The sequence below is a fragment of the Myodes glareolus genome, chromosome 5 (genome assembly GCF_982192425.1).
Source record: "Myodes glareolus chromosome 5, mMyoGla1.1, whole genome shotgun sequence".
NCBI lineage: Eukaryota > Metazoa > Chordata > Mammalia > Rodentia > Cricetidae > Myodes > Myodes glareolus.
In genome coordinates, this window is record NC_142030.1 from 73693377 (window position 1) to 73718412 (window position 25036).

Here is a 25036-nt window from a genome sequence, read left to right on the forward strand (position 1 = left end):
AAGTGAGAGAAAAAAAATCTATTTTCTTTTTTCTTTTTATTTTTTATTTATGTTTTAAACCAACCTTTCCTCATTTTACATACAAATAATATAAGGGGGAAAAAAGAGGACATGAAGTCTGGGGAGGTGTGCCTGAGGGATTTTGGGAGGGGTTAGTTGTGCAGGGAAGAGGAATGGACCCTATTAGAGATACATTGTATACATATATAAAATTTTCAAAGAATAAAAAGAAATATTATTTAAGAACTCGTTGCTTTCATACAACAAGGGACTATTTCATAGTTCCTTGTTTTTGTCATATTCCTAGTAAAGTCACCCTCAAAGGGCTGTTTTATGTCCTGATTTTCAATGTGACCTTAATTTTCTGGGTGACTGTCTTTAAATTCTTCATAGTGCCTCCGAGGATCCAAAGTACAGAAGTACACTACACAGTCAATGAGAACTCCCAAGTTGTTCTCCCGTGTGTTGCTGATGGAATCCCCACGCCTGCGATTCACTGGGGAAAGAACAGTGTTCTGATAGCCAACTTGTTAGGGAAATCCACTACCCGGCCAGATGGAGAGCTCCTCTTGGAAAATGTTGTGGTAAGTTTAGTGGATGTGAACACACACCATAGCCAAGCGAGTAATTCACCTCCCTCTTCTTCTCAATTTAGCTCAGCAGTATTTCCTACCAAAAGGCAATACTCCTATAAACTCAAAAAAGATTAATTTCTCTTACAATTCATTTTATATCATTGGAATTAGAAGCATATTTAACAAAAGAGCTAAAACCATTAAGTGGCTTCTTCCTAAAATGGTTGTTTAGTTTTCTGGGGAAAGTCTATAAGTGGTTGTGCTGTTCTTTATGTATCAGGAGGATGAGACGCCAGACACTCCTGTGCACATCTGAAGAAAAATGTGTCTTTCTCCGTGCAGGTTTTAAAATAACCCTTTCTAATAACTGATCAAAAAAAAAAACTGGAAACTTGGCTGTGTCGTGGTGGGTGGTGCACGCCTGTAATCCTAGAGGCGGGCGGATCTTTGTGAGTTCAAGATCAACCTGGTTTCCAGAACTGCTAGCACTGTAACACACAGAAACCCTATCTCAAACAAACAAACAACATGGAAATTCTATGGAACTATGCTAACGAGACGTTTCAAGCCCTCAGGCACCCTGTTTGGGGTCTGTAGAACAGTAGCCAGCAAGCAGAAACAGTGTGATTTTCAGTGTGATTGTACTTAATATGTCTACTTTTGGATGCAATCGCTCTTCTACGTCTTGAGAAAAAATGTTTAAAACCTGTGAGACAGTGCCTCAGATACATTTAAAGGATTCCATCAATAAGGCATTTTATTCATAGTAGACAGGAGGCTTGGATAATATGTAAAATTCTTTTAGTGAATAATATATATGAACTAGATGTTTTAGTACTTTATTTCCATAAAAACAGATTTTTAACTTACATTGTTATGACTTGGTATATGGGTGGGGGAATGTTAAGTTTTTATTGAAAAAAAAAAAGCATACCACCAAACTTAGATTGCTTTTATATATACTGAATGATGATAAATTTTATATTCTTTGGAGTTTCAGGTAAAAAAAAAAATCTTAATATATTAGGTCAGGGTAAAAATATCAGTAATACATACATAACCTCAGTGCATTTAGACACATTCAGCCAACTCATTGCATATTTATTAAGCACCTTCTCTTTGATTGAGCAACTTGGTTTATTTAGGCTGAGACACATCAAAGACCTTAAGTGAGAATGAGCCAGGTGTGTTTGAGAAACTGGCAGCCAGTAAAAGCAAAGAAAAGGCATGAGACAAGAAATCGGAGATAAATGGAGGCCTCACCAGGTCCCATCAAGGAGATAATAAAACAAGGATTCTTTCTACTTGTGGTGAGACTCAGAATTCCTTTCAGGTTTCAGCTGGGGAATGATATTATTTCCGCTGTTTTTCTGAAGAATTAGAATCAGTCGTTGTCTTGATCAGAGTTACTATTGCTGCTATGAAACACCGTGACCAAAGCACATTGGGAAGGAAAGGGTTTATTTGGCTTTCGGATTACTGTGTGTCATCCAAGGAAGTCAGTATGGGAACTCAAACAGGTCAGGATCCTGGAGGCAAGAGCTGACACCCAGGCTACGGAGGGGCACTGTTTACTGGCTTCCTCATCATAGCTTGCACAACCTGCTTTCTTCTAGAACCCAAGACCACCAACCCAGTGGTGGCACCACCACAATAGTCTCATCCCTCCCCCACTCAATCCCTAATTAAGAAGATGCCCCACAGTTGGATCTTATGTGGCATCTTCTCAATTGATGTTCCCTCCTTTCAGAGGGCTCTAGCTTGTGTCCAGTTGACATGAAGCTAGCTAGCACAGTCATGGTGATGAAAAGGGGCTGCAGGGATGCAAGGTTAGAAGCAGAAGGGCGTGGGAAGAAGGTCAGAAGTCAGATGGCAGAAATCATGGCTGAATGTTAGCACAGTAAGAAGTTGGTGTTCTGCACATGCTTTGAAGTCAGCACATCGTGGGAGATTTTTGTTGGTGTTGGAGAAGGTGAAAGCAAAGAAGGACTCTAATACATGAGTCCAAAAGTCTGAGCAATAGGGAGGCTAAAACAGCCATCAGTGAAAATGCAGATGGACGGCAAAAGAAGAAGCAATGTCAACCCCCTGGCCTCTCCTGCTGCAATTGCAGCCATCAGATATCAGCTGGTTATCCAAACAGAAATCTAGAATTTTGAAATAAAATCTGGGTTTGAGATGCTGTAATTCTTCAGCATGTGAGTGGTGTTTAAAGCCATGATACTAGGTGAGATCCTCAAGGGTCTGAGTGCAAAACGAAACTAAAAGAGAACCCAAGACTGAGTCCCTCACAATTGAACATGAAGACATTGGTGTTCAGGGGAAACCACAAGGATGGATGGAGAAAGAGCAAGCAGGGTGTTAGCTGGGAAGCTATCGGAGTAATATCCAAGGGAAGACATTCAAATTCAAATTCAGTACTGCCCACATGTCAAGTACAGTGAGTAATGATGTTGACCACAGGACTCAGCGAGGGAGACTCCAAAATCACAGGGAACATGGCCTTCATCCCACCATGTCCTCTGATGGTTTTAGTCTCTGATCACACTACCCAGAAGGCCCACTATAGTATCAAGATGCCAACAGCCTTTTAGGGTTATTTCTTCTTTAGTACACTGCAGAGCAGCAGAGCCTGTGGTGTTTTCTAAGATCTCATGAAATAATGGTTCTAGTTCTATGTGGTATGGGTTTATGCTTAAATGTACACATTTCAAATTACAGTATGCAAAATCTCACTTGGTGGTTTATGCTAAAAGATGGAAATTTAAATTGCCATTAGGTAAGCATGCTCCTTGGGGGAAGAAGTGCTGAAACTGTATTTTGTGTAGGAGGCTGTAATGTATTAACACTTGGAAAACTTCTGTTTATTTAGCTGGAGGACTCTGGCACCTACACATGTGTTGCTACCAATGCTGCTGGTGAAGATACACATACTGTCACGCTAACTGTTCATTCCCTCCCCACTTTTACTGAACTTCCTGGAGACCTGTCATTAAATAAAGGAGAAAAGCTACGGTTAAGTTGTAAAGCCACCGGCATCCCATTGCCCAAACTAACATGGACCTTCAACAACAATATTATTCCAGGTTGGTGGTTTAATTCTTCCCATTTGAATGCATGCATCCATTTAGCAGTGTGGTCCAGTTTCTACATCCTCTTGGAGGTCATTGAGGGGTTTCAAGTATAGAGTTGACTCCTTCTGTTCTGTGAATTGGCAATCTCTGCACTTGAGAAACGGGAAAATCAGGAGTTCAAGGTCATCGTCAATTACTTGGCGAGCTAGACGTCACTAAATAAACCAAATAAATAGGGCAAAAAACAGATTCTTAAAATTACATGCTTTTCTTCATTACAGATATACTATTTATTCTTTTGAAGGGAGAAGTGGATCACAAAACTATACATTCTAAGATACAAGGAAAACTTTTGACAACCACAACACAACCATCTCCCCCAAAGGAGACTCTATTGTATCTTAGGCTTCTAAACTTACTTCTGAAGGACCCCGTGCATTGCTCATAAGTGGGCTAAGGGGCTGCTGCTAGAGACTTGCACATTCACTTATCTAACAGAACACAGTACCAGAACATCACACTGGGTGGATAAACCTCAGAGAAGAAGAGGTTAATCGGCACAACAAATGCGTAGCCGCTGTGTATTCTGAGTGCTGTTAGTGCCTAACCCAGACCACTCATCCCTGGAGGACACGTGTCTACTTACTTGTGTGGACTCTTCTATTTTTGATATTATAGTATAATTATATAATTTCTCCCCTCCCTTTCCTCTCTCCCAATCCTCCCCTAAACTACTGCTTGTTCTCTTTCAAATCCAGAGCTTTCCTTTCATTGTTCACATGCATGTATGTGTGTATATAATCTTGTTAGATTTTATCACGGAAGATGCTTTCAGTGACGACTATAGAGATACGATCAGAAATGAGTAGTTGTCCGTCCTCAGAGTTCCGAGTTGCATCTACCAAATGCCTTGCTAGGGAAGCAGTAACATAACAGCTTGAGATTTTTCTGTCATAATAAATTATGTGAATCATTGAAATTCATCAACTATATCATCTTAGTAATAGCATACTATGCCTTGGTAAAGAAAGGCAATGTCTAAGAATCAGAACATCTTTCTACAGGTAAATACTAATTCTGTTAATTCCATTTTTAATCTTACTTTTCCACCTAATACAGTTGAATGAGTTCTTTAAAAATAAGTGAAAGAATGCACACAAAATAGCCATACATAATCAGGCGGCAACTTATTTGGTATGGGCTGTTTTAAGATTAGCATGCTCGTATTAAGTTCTCATCCAAATAGTATAGCCTCTTTGTAAATATTTACATCCTCAGCATGTATGATTTATGGGGAAGTTTAAGTTATTTTAGATTTGATCATGATGTTGTTATTACCTACCGGGGATATATTTTCATGACTTCCCACAACCTGCCAAGTCAGTTGAATTACAACTGAAAAGGGGTGCCCACCATTGATGTAAATTGTTTGGGAAGAAAACTGGTGGTGAGATAAACGGAATGGAAAAGGCCATATTTCTGCAGGAAAGGTTTTTGAAACTCAGAGCCATCACGAACCTCCTTTAAGCAACAGGCTGAGATGAAAGGAACACTTTAAAATACTTTTCAGAGGTGTTTGTTTTCATTCTCTTTTCCTGTTCCGTGGGCTGTTTGGGTTCTTCAAACGAGTGTCTATAGACATAGTAAATAGCCCAAGGGAGGCTGTGTGGCAAGGGATCTCTTGTCCGGTTATGGTTCAGTTGCTGACCTGCTCATAAATCTAACCTTAAAAATATTATGCTGCGGTGACATTTTCCTAGGTCACTGAGAGGCATCTGTGTTGTTTCCTAATCTGTTTCCTCAGCCCACTTTGACAGTGTCAATGGACACAGTGAACTTGTTATTGAAAGGGTGTCAACGGAGGACTCGGGCACTTACGTGTGTACAGCCGAGAACAGCGTTGGCTTTGTGAAAGCGATTGGATTTGTTTACGTGAAAGGTGGGTAAAAGCGGTCCATGGTCGCTTTGTGATTTATTCATAATGAAAGTTTGTTTCCTCACTATGAAGTAATACAACATGACTGCAGTTTATTATTCCAATGTCACAAACATGTATAGATTCATGAGAGTAAAAAACAAAAACAACTCACAGGCAGAAAGGGGCTGGGGAGATGGTTTCGAGGTTGAGTGCTTGTGCCTCAGGCATTAGAACGCATGCGTGTTTGGATGCCCAGAGCCCATGAAAAAACCAGGCAGATGTGTCAGCCACCTACAAGCCCAGCACCCAGGAGACAAACAAGAGATCCAGAGGATTGCTGGCAAGGAGTCCAGCTAGGATTGGTGGGTTCCAGGTTAAGACAGAGATTCTGTCTCAATACGTAAAGTGGTTGAAGAAGACCCATGGCGTTAACTTTGGGCTGCCCACACACACAACCACAAGAGCACCTTCACACATATGTTCACAGACACACACATGCACAGCACACACCAAGTAAGAAAAGGGTAAATAAGGAGGCCATTGGCATGAAGTGGGGCCATCCCTGGATGAGAACTGAAACTGATAATATTACCTGGGGATTCAAACAAGTTAGGATTCTGGAAACCCCAAGATATTTCAAAGTAGCTTTCCTCTCCTTGCTAAATTATATGACTGTGTGGGTCAAAAGTCACACAGGAACTCAGCACCAGCTTTTCTCTCCTGCCTGTCTTATGGTGTTTCCCAGAGCCTCCCGTCTTCAAAGGTGACTACCCCTCTAACTGGGTTGAACCACTTGGCGGCAACGCGATCCTAAACTGCGAGGTGAGAGGAGACCCTGCCCCAACGATCCAGTGGAGCCGAAAGGGGGCAGACATAGAAACTAACCACAGGATCCAACAACTGGGTAACGGCTCCTTGGCCATCTATGGCACCGTGGTAAGTCTCGCTGGAGTTGTTGACACAATCTACATTGCTATGTCTTGTGTCAGTGCCGTTCATAGAATCACCATTCTACTCTCTTTGTATATTCCCTCTATAAGTGTATCACACAGTACTTATTTTTCTGTACCTGATGTGTGTCACTTATCACAGTGGTTTCCAGTTCCATCTGTCTTGTCACAAATAACAGGATTCTAGCCTTTATTATGGATGAACAGTATTCCATGATATGTTTAATATTATTTCATCCAGCAACTAAATTCTTTTGAAACTATAAAGCAATAATACAAGTTGATACCCTTGTTCTTTAAAATAAATATAAGCAATATGATTACTTTATTGCTTTTTCCCAATCATTGATCTATTATTTATTATTTAATAGAGGAGATAAACTTCTCAAATCTATTTTAGAACAAGAAGATCAAAAATTTATAAACATGGTTTATAAGTAAATTATAGGGTAAATTTTATCATGAAATTGATGTGGGATGTCATTCTGTATTTGTGTTGCTTTATTTGTTGATAAATAAAGTTGTTTCAGTCAATGATTTAGCAGAATAAAGCCAGGTGGGAAATCAGAACAGAGACAGAAAGAGAGGGTAGGCAGAGTCAAAGAGACGCCATACAGCTGCCAAAGGAGAAAGACACAAGAACAGAACCTTACCTGGTAAATCACAGCCTTGTGGCAATACACAGATTAATAGAAATGGGTAAATTTAAGATGTAAAAGTTAGTTAATAAGAAGCCTAAGCTATTGGCCAAGCAATGTTGCAGTTAATAAAGTTTCTAAGTGATTAATTTGAGTCTGAGCAGTTGGGAAACAAATGAACAGCCTCCAACTACAGGAAACTAACACATATTTAAGATTCTGATAGTGCTTCATTATTCGGGAAAGGAGTGTAAAGAGGTGATTCATCTAAATATTTTAGAGTATAAACAGTTCATTAACTCACACCTGGTGATACCTTAGATGCTTTCAGTCTTAATTAAAATAACTTAAAATGCATCATTACCTAGTCAAGTAGACTTTCATCATTTATTTTCCTTATTTTAAAATATTAACTGTTGTTGGTCAATACTTCAGTTTTGAGTTTTTTTCTTATTTGGATTGATGTCATATTAAGTCTCAGTTTTCCTCATTGGTGACTTTTCCTTCTGTTCAACTATTACTATTTCTCAAACTTTCGAGACTCTTCAAATCCCACTGTTAATGTTCTTGCAAAGTCTTTTAATTATACAACTTCATAGTCCTAAATATGCAGACTCAGCCCTGAGACTTCCAAGTCCCATTTCCAGCTGCCTACTAGAAACTTCCATACAGATAATATATTGAAACTTCAAGCTAAGCACATATATGGTACTGAAAATAAGTAAAATCATGCACTACATGTTTTCTATATCATATATGTACAAATTTATAGAAATCTGTACTTTATCATTACAAGTAAATTCATTTTTTACTCTCCTTAATTATAAATTCCCTAGGAGCCCAGCTTGATACATTTTCAAAAACTCAAGTTAGAAAGAAGTCAATGTTGGTTCGTTTGTACTGGCTGGTTTAATGGATTTTAAGATGGCCATAATCATCACAGTTACATTTCTCCTTCATGATTTTAAAGAGGTGGTAACAAAATGATGGTATTTTTACTTTGATTTCCTAGTACTCAATATTTTATGAAAATGTTTAAGTTTAGAAGTTCTCTTTTGTTCCCCATTTCTCTTCCTCATCTCATTTTTTAACCTAGCTATGAGCTTAGACATGGGTGATGTTTTCTATTTTTGTTAAAACGCTTTCCCATAACTGGGACTTCACATGAACTATCACACTGAGAAAGTGGCGAGCCCTGCAGACCTCTGTTCTCATTATCACACTTATTCCCATAGAATGAAGATGCTGGCGACTACACATGCGTGGCTGCCAACGAGGCCGGGGTGGTGGAGCGCAGCATGAGCCTGACTCTGCAGAGTAAGCTGTTCTGTCCATCTCCAGCTAACACAACAGCGGGAAGGTTGCCAAATGAAGGAGCATTTCCTTTAAACTTGCAAGCTGAAGAGTAACTTTCACATTGTGCCTAGTCTCCTTTCCTGGTGATAATGGAGCAGGGTTGTGAGCTATAACAGCAATACACTTCTGTAGAATCTTTCTCTGCTCTTTTCTGACACCCACAGTTTCCAGCCGGTGTTCTGGTGGCAAACCCCTTGACAGCACTGTGCTCTCTGTGGTTCCCCAGACTCTTGCCACATGCTTACAAAGGGGCCATTTTATATGCTTTTAAAATATGTACTAACTATATAATGGTAGAAAAAATTATTTTCCATAATAAGAAAAATATGTGTTAAGATAAAGAGTAATTTAACGGAGCTCAGAAGGGCTTCAAGGTGGACTGGCAGCCCTCTTCCATGAAATAACTGTTTATTCTAAGTGGATTCATCATGGAGTCCTTCAGTAAATGCCATCAGCAATCAGCACATCCAAAATTAGAGAAACATGACAGACTTCGCTGACCCAGGTCAAGAAAAACGTCATCAGATCAGCTAACGTACAAATCCTGACAACTAGCCTAAAAAGGCCAAAGATATTGTTGACATTAAGATCAAAGCACAGAGCAGTGTTTTTACTCAGATAAAACATTCACATTTGATGAATGATAATGTAAATGATGTGCTTTGTTTGACCATGAAATATGTACACATAGAATTTTATATTTGTATTACATTATAGCTGTATAGGCATCAAAAATATCTACGGTATCTGAATTAAAATTCTAAGTTCAACTGCAGAGCTTTGTTGGCCATGGCACCAGGAGCAGACAAGCTTATTTAGTAACTTTATTGGCATTTAGTGTGAAGGATAAACCCAAGGCATTTGCTTGATTTGGTATCAGTTTGCAAATACATTTCTTAAATATGAATTTCATAAATTCCTTAAATATGAGGAAGTAAATGAAAGCAGGGCCCATGTCTATATGGATGAGAACATTTATTGAAAGATGAATCAGTGGTATGACTCTGCCTGGTACCTACCTATGTTCTATATGGTACATATAGAAGAGCAGGGTGCCATGGGACAGTTGCTGAGACAGCAGAGCTAAGGTGGGGACATGTCAGTAATGCATTATAAAACAACAAAACGTGTTTGCTTCCATTTTTGTTTTATACTTAGATATAATGCACACTTCTCTATATGAAATAGACCGCCGCCATGCCGGAGTGTCTCACACTCCTCTTATCTTTGAGAAGTCTGCCTTCTCCCAGCTCAGCCTCCCCATCACTGTGTGGTCACCCCATGGTCCGCTGTTTCCACCATGTCCTTGCTGCCCTCCACTCACTTGCTCAACTGCAAAGGCATCAAAATTTGGGGGGCAAAAGGAAAGCATAGGCTTTAGCATGCACTGAAAACCTTGTGGACGACCACCCCATTCCCTGGGTCAAGCATCCTGGCCATAAAAATGCCAGCTCTATCTCCAGGCTGTCTCTCTCACCACATGGAGGTATCTTCTCCCTACTGAAATGATCGTCCCCAATTTTTTAAACACTATTGGAGATCTTCTTCCCTAAGGAAGCCCCTCCTAAGTTGAGTTTCCAGGTGTGTAGAATGATACAGAGATAAGCATCCTGTCTGCAGCTGCTTTCAGCTCCTTTTATACCTGGTCCTTTCCAGGAACTCACTTGGCTTTGCTGTTCCTGCCCAGATGCTGACAGCCTCTCACTCCTCCTGAAACTCCTTTCGTTGCTAGGGTTCCTGTTTCTTCTCCCGTGATTCCTTGGTGCTCAGTTCTCTGTATCATTTTCAAAGCAGCCTTCTGCCCATCTCTTCGTGCCCTCAAATGCTTTTTGTGTCTCGTCATCTTTTTACCATGTCACTTTGTTTTGAAGCCATCTCATCCAATTATGGAAGCCAGATCCACATACCTCACCAGCATCTCAGATTTGAGATTTCTCTATGAATATATCTGAATCTACCTTCCATCTAGGCCTGTTTATGTGTCTCGCAGACACCTCAAGGTCAATGTCCTAAAAAATAAACAAATTGCCACCCACCCCACACTGCCTCCCATCAGATCTTCTTCCATTTGTGTTACTGATTTATCGAAACACAAACCTTATTGCCCAACTCAAAACCCCACAACCATCATTTCTTCTCTTCAGTTCATACTACTCAATGTCAAAAGCCCTATCATTCTTTTCATACCAAAGTCATCACATTTTATAAGATAAAATATTAACGTAGTCGCTTCACAACTAAAAGCCACTATCTACTTTCCTCACAGGTCCTCCCATTATCACTCTTGAGCCTGTGGAAACTGTTGTGGATGCCGGTGGCAGAGCCGTATTGGACTGTCAAGCCACCGGTGAACCTCAGCCAACCATCACATGGTCCCGCCAAGGGCACCCCATCCCCTGGGATAACCGACTTACTGTGCTGTCTAACAGCTCCTTATACATCGCTGCTGCTCGCAAGGAAGATACCTCTGAATATGAATGTGTAGCCCGAAACCTGATGGGCTCTGTCCTTGTCAGAGTGCCCATCATAGTCCAAGGTAAGTAGGAATCAGAACCTGAGACAGCTCAGATACCCAGTCTCCTTCTGACTTAACAAAGAATGAGAGATAAACAACACAGTTGAGAGTCTTCAAATGTCACACTAATCATTCATAATTCATAATCATTCATAAGGTAAATTTTCACCCAAAACTAAGCAAAAGCTTTCAGAAAGTGATATATATGATATATAAAGGGTAAGCAATACATAAGCTTTTTCATCTTTTATTTCTCCCATAGCCATGACCACATGAATCAGCAGAGGATCTAAGAGGAATCTAACTGATTGAATTATTCCCTTATTTCTAGAAATTAACTTTACCCCTAAAGGAAATCTTCCATAGCTGTTCCCCAGCAATCACACACAACTCTACACCCAGTGTGTGACTTCAGGGAAATTAGACTTACAAGTTTTCACTTGCAAACCTGGGACAGCGTGCAATGTTTTATTCACAGTGCATGGTGTTTTTTCGCTGTGGTCTGCCTGGAGGCCCTGCAGTGTCACATGTGGAAAAGGCGTCCAAAAGAGGAGCCGACTGTGCAACAACCCACTTCCAGCCAATGGCGGGAGGCCCTGCCAAGGGTCAGATTCAGAGACACGACACTGTCAAAAGAAGTTGTGTCCAGGTATGCTTCCGCGGGTGTTTAATAGACTCAAACTTCTGTTCCCTACCTTTGGGCTGCCCCCGGGGCTAGTGCTTGCCATTTGAATTTTTCTGGTGGTGTAATAGTTTCACCTTCCTGCAGTGGATGGTCACTGGTCAGAATGGAGTTTCTGGGAAGAATGCACAAGAAGCTGTGGGCATGGCAACCAAACCAGGACCAGAACTTGCAGTAACCCATCGGCTCAGCACGGCGGGCAGCCATGTGAGGGGCATGCGGTGGAAACCATCATGTGTAACATTAGGCCTTGCCCAGGTGAGAACCCGGCCATGACACCAGCCAAGCTTTCGCACATTAATTCCTAACCTGGAGTTAAGATCCTCTCTTCCTTCGTTGTGAAATGATATTATGTCTTCTGTCTTTGGGAATATGTTCACTCTTCGTGTTCTTTTCCTGCTTCACACAGAACCTTGTGAGGAAATGGCTGTGTTGCAGGAAAATGTCTCCCTTCACAAAGCAGGAAAGTGGTTCTGCACTGGGATTATTTTTAATCATGCACAGAAACTATATATAATATTATATATATATACCAACTCATAAATTTGAAAGATGCTGGTGGCTTCAGGTGATATCTATTCTAGTCATCCTTTTGCAAGTGAGGAAATGAGCTGAGAGTGGTTAACTGTCAGGAAGTGTGATGATGGCGAGGAGCCTGCTTGCAGGTTCCCATTACCTGTCTTATCTGTCCACCTTGCCGATGAACACCGCGTCATCTGCTTGGCGCTCCTTTTGTTACTGATGTCATACTCCATGCCTTTCTCAGATTCAAGTGACAGAGTCAAACTTACACTGAGGACTCTTCTTTCCGATATAATTGAATGCAAGTATTTGGCCGATGCTTCTCCTGGTGTGTTTTCCATCTCTGATCTCTGCTAATCTTCTCTTTGGCTTAATTCTCCATTAAATTCTTCTTATGTGCGAAAAAAAAATGACTGCAGGCAAGTAGTGACTCACAGAGGCCTTGTAATCTCTGACCTCAGAGGGAAGAAGTTCCTCTCTCGGAGGCTCATTTCAGCTTCTGAGAAATAACTATGAGTTTGTCGCATGTATTTGTCTTAACTGAATCTAAAAGGTGGGCACTTCGGTGGCAGCTTGGGTAACATGCTCATGGAGATCGTCAAGGAGTACTGGGTCCAAAGGTCCTTGTTGTGAACCTCTTAGGAAAGATCATGCAGAGGAGGGGAAGGGCTGGTCAGAACTCATTCATTCTAGACTCTTGACCATGTTCATTATATACTCTCATCTGAAGACATTTGAATTTCTAAACACTTGATTGGATAGAATATGAAATGTTCTATTGACTATAAAGAGACGATTAAGTCAAGAGTAATTTTAACATTAATAAACATATTGAGTAAACTCAAAAGAGCGCATTGGTGGGGCAAAACTGAGAGAATAATCAAGAAAGATAGAGATCACTCAAAAAGAGACAATCATTGAATTATATATTGTGTCTTGTTATGCACATGAAGAAAAATTTGCAAAACCATGGGAATTTATTAACTAACTCATTAACTAAGCTTGTATAGTTAGTAAAAGGGAACTGAATATTTGAACCCAGGCTGATGTGATGCCCAAGCCTATTTGCTTCGATCTGGGATACTTTACCAGGAATTTGGTTTTATTTCTATTGTATTTCAAAAACAAAGGAATTATCTGAGCATGATATAATCTTATATATAATCTGAGCATTACAACAATCTTTGCAAAAAAAAAAATTGTCAAAAGCCAGCTTTGACTGAACTCGTATGTTCCAGGGTAGGAGCGTGAGGATTAGAATTATTAGGCAAAAGGAACAGAGATATAGGAGAAATAAGAGACAGAAACATAGAATATCAAGAGAGACTTTCAGTGAATACTGAACTCACCTTGTTTATCCTTCCACACGTTTGCGCACTTCACTCCAAAGTGGGAGGGGGAAGGCAACAGGCTTCATTAGCACAACTCAAGGTAAATAGACTTGAATTCTCCGACGTTTGGTCCAGGTGGAGCATGTCTACTTCAACACTCAAAATACTAATTAACCTCACGTAGGTCAGACTCTTTCGTTTGTAGCCACACCTTTTGTTAACAACTTTGCGAGAACAAAAATAAGCTCCAACTCTCTGACCTCCAGACAAGGTGGGACGGGCTCACATCTACGTGTGCGTGTGACAGAGAAAAATAAATAAATAAACAGGCAGACAAACATAGCCCACTGCCCTGAAGTCTTTAACATGAGTAAAACATCAAGTGTTTGCTTTAGTCTCTAAAGTAACGGCATTGTTTCAAAACAAGAAGAAATATAAATGCCTAATTAGAGAGTTTGTATTCCATTGTCAGCTTCGGAAATTATAAAGCGAAAGTCTGAAGGTTGTTAATAATTACCGTCTTAAAATAAACATCAATTTTCTCTCCATGATTGGCAACTATTTATTTTATTTTTATTGTTTTATTGGTTTGCTGTTTGGGGGGCCTTTCCTTAGTTATTCCACTGTCTATAAGCCAACTGAACTTAGCTATTGTTTGGGTATGCTGTTCGTAGTGCGCTCTCTAGTAGTGAGACAAACAATGAATGAGAGCCATGTCTCTTCTCAACCGAGTGCTTAGTGATGCCACCCCAGTAGGTAGATGCCAACTTTGGAGGAAGTAGACGCCACAGAAACTAGCAGGTGCTACTATTTCCCTTTATTGTATGTACGTGTAGGGATGCTTTACAAGTAGATAAACGTTTTATCAGTCCTTTCCCCACTAGTGCTGGCATCCATTTAATTATTTCTTGCATCTGTTCCTCACATGCTTTTCATAGAACACTGATTTTTCTGTTGTATCTTGCACAGCTGTTATCCTTTTCTATTGCAAAGAACTTTTGTTTATTATTTATTTATTGACTTATATCAACAAGGGCTCATTATTCAGTAATGGAATGACTCAAGTATAATTCAGGGGGCTTATAATACACCATTAATTTATCTCTTGTTATGCTCAAAATATCCTGGGTTTGGTTTTTGAAGATTCAGTGCACCCTGAGTATTGAAGTTTAATACACAGAAGCCAAGCCAGGGGCCCAGGATTGCACAGGCCCTAAGGACAGAGCCCTGCTGGCCCCAGGTCTTCTCAAGAGTGGTTACTACCAGCCCAGGCCCCTGCTGCTCTTCACAGAGCTTCCACTTATTACAATGAATGCACTGACTGTGGTTTGAAATCTTATTTAGCAATTCCTCTCTATTTGTGTTTTCTTTGTGGATTAGTTTGACTATTTAGAAGGTTTTTGGAATCTTCCAAACATCATGATCTTGTATGCTTTCTCTGGTTTACATTGTATTTCTTAGTTTCTTTTGTTGTTGTTGTTTTGTTTTTCTCTCTATTTAAAAGAAGTCTTCAATTCTACTCCATCTTCTGTCATAAATATCAGTCTTGGTTAGGGTTTCTTTGTGAATTAGAAATAAAAAGTCAAAACAAAACATTTTCAAGGGGAGTTCCAAACTTCTATTTGTGTAGAGTAGAAAGAAGACGTACATTACATAAACAAATGCCAATCAACCCTAGCCTCTGCTAATAAGGCATTTCTATGTCATCAGAGGTTTCGACTTTGATTGATGAACATCCTTGAAATTAGACTGTGTTAAAGTTCCTGGGTCTGCAGAATGTCTGAAGTGTGGTCTGTGGGCATCACAGTCTCAGCATGGTGATTTGTTTTTACTTTATTTTTTTAAAAAAGAAAACTATTTTTTTTTCATTTTACATACCATTCCAAGTTCCTACTCCCTCCTCTCCTCTCTTCACCTTTCTCCCACCCCTCCCCCATCCACTCCTCAGAGGAGGTAAGGCACGTTTCTTTGGGGAGGGTCCAAGGCCCTCCCCACTATATCTAGGCTGAGCAAGGTATCCATCCAAAGAGAATGGGTTCCCTAAAAGCCAGTACAAGCAGGAGGAATAAATCCTGGTGCCACTGCCAGCAGCTCTGCAGTCTGCCCCGGTCATACAACTGTCACCCACATTAAGAGGGTCTAGTTTGGTCCTATGCTGGTTGCTTCCCAGTCCGGCTGGAGTTGGTGAGCTCCCATTAGCTCAGGTAGACTGTTTCAGTGGGTGTCCCCATCATGGTCTTGACCTCTTTGCTTGTTTTCTCACTCCTTCCACTCTTCACCTGGACTTTGGGAGCTCAGCCCAGTGCTTCCCTGCGGGTCTCTGCCTCTGTTTCCATCAGTTGCTAGATAAAGGTTCTATGGTGATATTTAAGATATTCATCAACCTGACTACAGGGCAAAGCCAGTTAGGGCACCCTCTCCTCTATTGCTTAGGGTCTTAGCTGGGGTCATCCTAGTGGATTCCTGAGAATTTCTCTAGTGCCTGGTTTTTTGCTAGCTTCATAATGGCTCCCTCAATCAAAATATCTCTTTTCTTGCTCTCATCTCTGTTCTTCCTCCATCTCAAATGTCTTTTTCCCTCAAGTTCTTCTTCCAACTCTCCCTTTCGCCTCCTTTTCCTCTTCCACCCTCTCTTCTCTCCCCACCCCTATGCTCCCAATTTTGTCTATATAGGTGGATCTATATATATTTTTCTTAGGGTTCACCTTGTTACTTAACTTCTCTAGGGTCATGGACTATATACGCTCATTATCCTTTGCTTTACAGCTAGAATCCACTTATGAGTGAGTACATACATGTTTATCTTCTGGGTCTGGGTTACCTCACTCAGGATAGTTTTTTCTAGTTCCATTCATTTGAAACAGCATTGTGGTTTTAAATGTTTCCTCCCAGCTTGTTAGGGTTAGTCAAATATTGTCTTAGAACAAATTCTTGTTGGGTACAATAGGTTCCTGCGATTGTGTTTGCTGTTGTCTACAAAGCAAGAGAATAAGTAGTCACCTTAATCAAAGATTATGAGGAAATGCAAGATGTCTTAATATTTCCTTGAAAATCAGAAAAATGATAATCTCATTGGTTAATTTTAATATTGCAGTTTCTTAAAAGTTGTGTTGAGAATACTTAAATACAAGTCTTAACCCTACTTTGGGTTCATATATCTTGGCAAAGCTAGTGACCATAGAAGCATGCTTTATGATCACCATATCTAGAAAGCTCTCTGAGGAAAATACGGCCTGATACTGACTCTTGCATGAGGGGCCCCACAGTGCTGACTCTCAGCCCACGCACGTAGGAGGAAGCTGTGGGCTGTTCCAGTCCTGTGGTCTGATGCTGTAATGTGTTAGCTGCCAAAAGGAAGTCCTTAATTGCGCTCCTTGGAAACTGTGGGTCAGTTTTGTTTCTGTTGTTTAGCAAGTAGGTGAGTGTGTTATTCTGAATTTCTAATTCATGAACATTATGTAATGGAGAAAACTGTTCAAAGGCTTAGATCTGTGCAAATCACCCTGTTGCCGGAAGATCCAAGAAGAGAACATGGTTAAGTGAGAAGCCAGGCCACGTTTAGGGATGCACTCCTGCAGTCTTGAGTCCAAAACAGCGTTGTTGAAAATTTCTTGTCAGCCACAACACATATAGCTCTGTTAGGCAGACTTGTTTAGAAGCCCTTGGTCTCTTCCACTATCCCTAGAGTACCAAATATGCACCAGCGCTTAGCTCAGGCTTGAACACTCAGGTTCTGTTTACATATGGTTGCTTAATTAAATTTGATTTTAGTAAAATAGCCTCCTTTGAATAATTGTAAGCATTTATGTTGGCATTCGTTAAGCCTTCTGAATGTCCCTGGACACAATTCCCTCTGAAAATCAAACATGAAAGGAGGAGGACATCATTCGTTATATTTCTTTTGGTTCAATTTTAGTTATTTTAGATTGTGGGATTTTTTTAACTCACTATGGAGTTAATTTATTTGCATAATTTTGTTTTTTAAATAAATACGGTCCTGTGGCTTGAAACTGCCTCTGTTGTTTGTAGTTCATGGAGTGTGGAGTGTTTGGCAGCCTTGGGGTGCATGCAGCAAAAGTTGTGGGAAAGGCAGTCAGACAAGAACAAGACTTTGCAACAACCCACCGCCATCATTTGGGGGAGCCTACTGCAGCGGAGCAGAAACTCAGATGCAAGTCTGCAATGAGAGAAACTGTCCAGGTGAGACAAGTAGAGTTCACACACTCACCTACAAGCACCTACCACTCACCCAACAATGTCACTACCCTAACATGGCCACAGTTTGACCTGGTCATGTTTTTTTTTAATTTCTTTTCATTTATGTTTGTTTGTGTGTGTGTGTGTATACCACGTGTGTGTGTACCTGTAAAAGTCAGAAGAAGGGGACAGATATGATGCAGTTACAGGCAGTCGTGAGCTAGGTTGGGTGCTGAGAACCAAACTCCGTCCTCTGGAAGAGCCACACACACTTAACATCTGAGCCACCTCTCCAGCCAAGACCCTCTGATGATTTTTTAACCTGATCATTTTCAGGTAGTAACTAAGCACATATGATTTTCTGTTCCTACAGTTGACGGCAAGTGGGCGGCTTGGGCCAGTTGGAGCGCCTGCACGGTCTCCTGTGGCGGAGGAGCCAGGAAGAGAACGAGGGCCTGCTCTGACCCCGCGCCACAGTATGGAGGAAGCCAGTGTGAAGGGAGTGATATCCAGAGTGATTTTTGCAATAGTGATCCTTGTCCAAGTGAGTGTTGGAAACAGTGAGTCAACATTACTTCCTTAAAAGTCTGTTTTGACTCCAAACCTTAAAGTTACAGTATTTTATTGCTTGCTCTTCAGCCTTTAATTTAGGATGCCAAAATGTTTTGGATTAGTGTGTTCTGAATGTTACAGCCTCTGCTCAGCAGGAATGGAGGCTGTGTCTCCCATATCACCTTTAGCTCGTGGGACAGCTTAAATATAGTATCGGAGCGGATGAAGGGAATCTCATCCTCATTAGAATAGCTCCTCTGTCTCCATTCAAAGCGTCACCTAAGTCACCTGTTTTGGAAAGATATCTATTTATTGATTTGAATTTCTGTTTATTTCTCGAAGGGTTTTCCTTGATTTGGGGATGAATGTCATGGTTTCTTTTACTTCTCAGCTTTCGAGCTCTGTTTCATGTCAAATTACTACATGTTGCAGCTCATGGTAACTGGAGCCCATGGAGTGGCTGGGGTACATGCAGCCGAACTTGCAATGGAGGGCAGATGCGAAGGTACCGCACGTGTGACAACCCACGTCCCTCCAATGGAGGAAGAGCCTGTGGGGGGGCAGATACCCAGATCCAGAGGTGCAACACTGACATGTGTCCTGGTGAGCTTCTTAATTCCAGTCTGTGGGATGAGCAAACCTTTCGCTTAGTGATCCTTGTTGTCACCCAGTCGCTGGCATATCAGGAATGTCCCAAGTGAAGATTTTAAAACTGATTCCTTACTATTGGTCCTTCCATTCTTGTTCACAGTAGATGGAAGTTGGGGAACATGGCAGAGTTGGAGCCACTGTTCTGTCTCTTGCGGAGGAGGTGAAAGGATGCGGAAGCGGCTATGTGACAATCCAGTGCCATCCAAAAGTGGCCGTTCCTGTCCTGGAGATGCCACTCAGGTATCCAGATGCAATACGCAGGCATGTCCAGGTACGTGAGCTGTGCTTTGGCAGGACCATGGCTAGCACAAGTGTAGCGTGTTCATGCAAATCAGAAAAAGGTACCATTTGGACCGCACAATAAATGAAACAGTGCCAGCTCTGGAAGGGAGAGCTATAAAAAGTTATAAAAGTCTGTGCCCCCTGTAACAGTGCTGACAGCTGGATTTTGACCTTTGTCTGCTCCGTTGTGGCTTCTTTGTGTCGGAGTACGTGTTTCTAAAGATTGGCAGCTACATATGGCTGACAGGAAGATACTACTGGACCTTACAATAAAGCTTTAAAGTTTTCCTCAGAAATAAAATGTCCCTGAAAATCAAGAAGGCCCCATTTGCAGGGTAAGAACGATTTAGGCTGAGTGATTTTTTTACATGTAAGTAGACAAAATGAAAGACCAAGTATCAATCACTCAACTACACAGCAAACATGCCCTCTGCAGCAATGGTCATGGGGGAGTTTTGAGACTCCTTCCTGAAGCAAGAGAACAGTTCTGGCTTCAGTTGACGTGTTTCATTGTCCAGATAGACAGACAGCTTGAGTCACAGAATCTAACAAGATATCAAGGAACCCAGCCAGGTAGCCAGATTGAGGAAATATCTGTTCAGGGCTGGGACTCAAGCTCCTCAATTAAAATAAAAGCCACACCTGTCAGTAATCATTCAGATTGAATGATTTGCAATCCTGCCCACCAGCTCCTTCATTCTCCTGCTTAGGACCAAGGAAAAGGGGACTTTTCATATTTATTCTTTAATCAAATTGTTTTTATATGAATTTTACAATGCTGTCAAAATTATATTTCTCAAATTTCTCCCACATTAATTATCGTCAGGTAGACAAATACAATAATGAATGCATTAGCTATAGGTCAAGATTGCTAAGACCCCCCATCTCCAAAGGAACTAATGCTTACATGCATACATGCATACATACAGGTATTGTGCATGTGCATGTGTGCACATCCTGATCTAGATTGGACAGTATACCACGTTATTCAGACAGTGACCTGCAACAAAGATTAGATGGTATTTTGTTGGTGAGATCTTCCTTGTTCTAAAGAAGGAAATAATAGATAGAACATGGATTTATATTATTAGCAATAATGACTAGTTCTACAGACAATATGTTTAATTTCTTCCACCTCCATAACTTTGTAGCCTTGACCAGTTTGTCTCCAAGCCTCTCCCCTCACCCTTTGCCCCTGGAGACCTCTGTCCTACTGTGTCTACTTCCATGTTGTTTTTCTACATCCTCCATAATCGCACAGGATTTTTGTGCAATTTTAACAGAACAGATTTTAAGTATTGTCCCTACAAAAACAGTAGGTATAAGAAGTGACAAATATGCTAATTAGTTATTTCATCTGTCCCCTTAATGTATACATATTTTAAAACAATGCATTATCCACAATAAACAAACAATTTTAAGTTATTAATTTCCAAAGCACATTTTGAAGGCAAAAAGATAATGTATTCAGTCCTCTCTCTAGACCTGAAATGATGGTAGTGCTACATTATTTCTCTGAACTTTGTTTGACCAGTCGGCAAACTGTGTCTGTTTAAAGTTTCCTCTTAGTACCGTTGATAGAATCAAAGGAGTTAATGCATATGAAGTGTTTACTGCCACATGTGACTTTCTCTGTAAACTCACTGTAGTCATGGTTTCATCACCATCAACAAACACATGCTTTATTTGGACTGTGAGAATGGACATACTGTATTCTTTGGCTTAGGAAACAGTACTGTGATGTTCACAGATCGGAAGGATACGAGATTTATGGGGATAATGGGTGTTATGTGAAAGTGGAATGTTTTAAAAGCCTATTAATTTGGCTTTCAAATTTGGATGCCCTAGGACTCTTTTGATGTCTGAGGAAAGATTTGTAGCATCTCTGAGGGCTGGCTTCCCTTTCCCTCATGGAATGTTGATGGAATTGATTCCTTATCCAGGAATTTTTTTCCTTCCCCAATAGGTGGACCCCAGCGAGCCAGAGGGAGTGTTATTGGGAATATTAATGATGTTGAGTTTGGAATCGCATTCCTTGATGCCACAATAACAGATAGCCCCAATTCTGATACAAGAATAATCCAGGCCAAGATTACCAATGTACCTCGAAGTCTTGGTGAGTAGTTTTATTTATTGAAGTTTGAATAAACTTATTTATTACATTTAATTAAATACTTAATTGTTGTTTATTTGTGTGTACATTCATGTGTGTACCATGGTGTGTATATGGAGATGACAGGGCAGCTTATGGGATGAATCAGTTCTCTCTTCCCACCACATGGGTACCAGAAATTGAACTCCGGTCATCAAACTTAGCAGTAAGCACCTTGATCCACTGAGCCATCATATCTGCCTTCATAAATTTCTTTTAAAACATGCTTTATTCTTTATCTTCCTTCTTTTACCTAAAGATTCCAAAAGATGAAATCTTAAGGCATTGATATAATACATCGTTTGTCCTTATCCCAAAGAGAAAGGACCCGGCTAGGGAGAGGATCAAAGTGCATTAGTACCTGTATAAAAATGTTTTAGTGAATCCAGTATTTTGTACAGCTAGTATATGCTAATGGAAAAGATACCCAAGGACGCATTGACCATACATTAGTCAACTTTGGCATCCACCCTTGGGAATAATATACTAAGATAATAATTGACTGTTAAATTTTGCTCTGTAACCCCGTTTATCTTTTTCTTTAAGGTTCAGCAATGAGAAAGATCATTTCTATCTTAAATCCCATATACTGGACAACAGCAAAAGAAATAGGAGAAGCAGTCAATGGTTTTACCCTCACTAATGCAGTGTTCAAACGAGAGACCCAAGTGGAATTTGCAACTGGTTAGTGTCAGCTGAACATACTATTCTACTACATATAGACAGACAGACATAGATATAGATATATGTGTTAGATATAGATATAGATAGATCATTGTAAAGGTGGGCGACTAAGAAAAACATGGTGCATGCTCTCATGTAAAGTTATGAAAAGATTTTGGTGCACATTACATGAGTAATGGAAGAAAGCAGATTTATGGTTTTCTGTCTGTGGATGCTACTACAAAGTCTGTAAGGCACGGTTATCAAGAACAGTAATTCTATGACCCAATGCCTTCTTTTTCTTCCTCTCTGTGCCTGTTGTCTTTAAACCTTAGAGAGGATTTAAAGCATGAATAACGAAGGAAAATCATTTTTTTTGTGAGTTAGAGCCTTGTCTCTCACTACGAATCAACTCATTTATGGTGATTCTCTACCTGACAGATGGAAACAATGCTGAACACACTCCTGCTTTCTGCTCCGCTTTTGTCCTAATCGCTGTGCGTTAGCCCTTTGGGACCCTTCCTGTATTTGCAAAGAGTCATGCCAAGTTCTGTTTCAGCCTCCTTGGAGTGGGCCTGTCTCAGTGGGATTGACCTCTGAGGAGGAACGGTGAGGGAGGAGGCCTCTCCTTAAGCAGTGTTTAGTCAGCAGAGACAGGTGGACCATTTGATATCCACCCCCATAAGATGCTGAAACTCTGGCGAAAGCAGAACCCTGTAGCTGGGCCTGTGGGCATTGCTGGTCCCTGGTGAAGTTGCCTGGCCCCTATCATCAGCAGGGATTTTGTAGAGATGCTTGGTTATTGCTTGAGTCTAAAATAGGGAATCTTCTGAGTAATTAAAAGTTATGCTTTTGCCACATAGAAGGAATTTTGGAAGACAATTCAGTAAGGCTGACTTTTTAACAGGGAATCTTTGTGCCAAGTTAGTTCTCTTACATATTGATTCACATTTGAAATAACACTAGTATATTAGATCACTCTTCTCTATGCTTCCACGAACCATATATAGAATAATAATAATAATAACTGTTATTATGATTGCTGTGGAAATGAATGCAATGCCATTCCCAGGAGAGGTCTTGCGGATGACACACGTGGCGCGGGGCTTGGATTCTGACGGCGCTTTGCTGCTTGATGTCATCGTGAGTGGCTATGTCCTGCAGCTTCCGTCACCTGCTGAAGTCAGTATGAAGGTAACTTGTTCCAAGATTGCCATGGTTATCAGTGTAACAATGAGGAGGAGGCCAAACGAAAGTCCTATGGGCAGAGCACAGCGGTCTTCGGTTCTTACTGTGTGCTCTGCAGATAAATCACTGCTCCGGCAAGGTTGTAAATAACCATCTGGTCTTTGCTTAAAAATCTCCAGGGGCTCAGCTTTTAAATCTCTCTGAGTGTTTTTATTACCTAGTACATCAGAGCCAGGATAGCTGCTGTGCTGATCTAAGCCACTTGTTGAGTTTTCTTCTGAAAAAGAGAATAGATTCCTATAATAGGTTTTTGTGTACTATCAATAAAGAGGGAGAGAAAGGGAAGGGGAAATGATGTCATTATAATTAAATTTCAAAAACAAAACTTCAACTTGAAAGAAATGGAAAAGGCTTTGTGAGCTTCCCGAGTGGAGAAAATAGCCCCTCAGACAACTTGCTTTGTTCGTGACCTACAACTTCAGCATCTTGTTAAACCACAAATTGTGACAGTAAATTACAAATCTGGTTGTAATGAAAAGAGTCAACCTAGGAATTACTTCCAGAACACTACTGTGCTGTTGCAGCTCTACTCAAAATTCCACTGTTAATCTCCAAGGCTTTCCATCTCCCTACGGGCACTCTTCACAGTGCCCTAGGAAAAACGCCAGGTGCCGTGTTGACCCCCAAGTCCTTTTCCTTAGGATTACACCGAGGACTACATTCAAACAGGACCCGGGCAGCTCTACGCCTACTCAACCCGGCTCTTCACCATCGATGGCGTCAGTGTCCCCTACACATGGAACCACACCATTTTCTACGATCAGGCCTGGGGGAAGATGCCTTTCTTAGTAGAAACACTTCATGCATCTTCTGTGGAGTCTAACTACAACCAACTAGAAGAGACATTGGGTTTTAAAATCCATGCTTCCATTTCCAAAGGTAATATGATTAAAGAAAGATCCAAATATCTGTGCTGCCATCTTTTTTTTTCTTTTCTTTCTTTCTTTTCTGATTTTCCTTGTACTAATTATTTAATTAATTAATTAATTGTTTTTTGTGTGCATTTGGTGTTTTGCCATGGGTGCCAGGTTCGCGAGAACTGGAGTTATAGACAGGTGTGAGATGCCATGTGGGTGCTGGGAATTGAACCCAGGTCCTCTGGGAGAGCAGTCAGTGCTCTTAACTGCTGAGCAATCTTTCCAGCCCCCTATCTTGTTCTTGTAAAAAGGATGAAGTCAGCTGCCTTGAAGCCGTTCAAAACAGTACTAGGAAGGCCCAGACCTAACGTGCTAGAGTTAGGTTTTCCTTGTGTACTCCATTCTTTGTTTTTGTTGTAGGTCAGCCCTCCTGTGTAAAGATTGTTTAGTTGCATTTAGTTTCCTTAGATGCTTCATCATAACACCTGGCAGGATTGCTGTTCTAATCCATATTCTTGGAGAGGATTAAAATATACATTCACCACCTGAATGTTTTTTCTTTAGATAATAAAGTCCATTTTTGAATAATGTATTTATCACTGAATTTTCAAAATCTCTGAAATAGTATGTAAAGTATGTCACAGCTTAAGCTAGTGAGCAGATTCTCAAAGCCGCTTTCTTTTAAGCGCTTTATTCTCTTTATTGAAAACATTAATGTTGTCGCTCGGGAAGGCGTGGATCAAGCAGTGATACAATGCAGAGAAAAATGGGAAAAATAAAAGAATTCATACCGACATGTCTTAACAGCCACTTAGGACTTAATCGATGTGGCCATAAAATTTATCGCCCACACCTGACTCCTAAGAGAAAAGG

At 40.7% G+C, this 25036-nt stretch overlaps 1 protein-coding gene across 2 annotated transcripts in view; it reads left to right on the forward strand.

Annotated features, from left to right (window-relative positions):
• Hmcn1 (hemicentin 1) overlaps nt 1-25036 on the forward strand; it is a 439601-nt gene that overhangs the window by 381492 nt on the left and 33073 nt on the right. For both annotated transcript variants that reach the window (XM_048431021.3, XM_087906434.1), the window contains 16 exons: nt 394-584; nt 3448-3661; nt 5454-5588; nt 6313-6503; nt 8391-8472; nt 10778-11047; nt 11505-11675; nt 11796-11966; nt 17591-17761; nt 18132-18302; nt 18743-18913; nt 19062-19232; nt 21210-21359; nt 21942-22079; nt 23131-23252; nt 23948-24185. In XM_048431021.3, the coding sequence (XP_048286978.3) occupies nt 394-584; nt 3448-3661; nt 5454-5588; nt 6313-6503; nt 8391-8472; nt 10778-11047; nt 11505-11675; nt 11796-11966; nt 17591-17761; nt 18132-18302; nt 18743-18913; nt 19062-19232; nt 21210-21359; nt 21942-22079; nt 23131-23252; nt 23948-24185 (2757 nt within the window). The remainder of the gene's footprint in view (nt 1-393; nt 585-3447; nt 3662-5453; nt 5589-6312; nt 6504-8390; nt 8473-10777; nt 11048-11504; nt 11676-11795; nt 11967-17590; nt 17762-18131; nt 18303-18742; nt 18914-19061; nt 19233-21209; nt 21360-21941; nt 22080-23130; nt 23253-23947; nt 24186-25036) is intronic.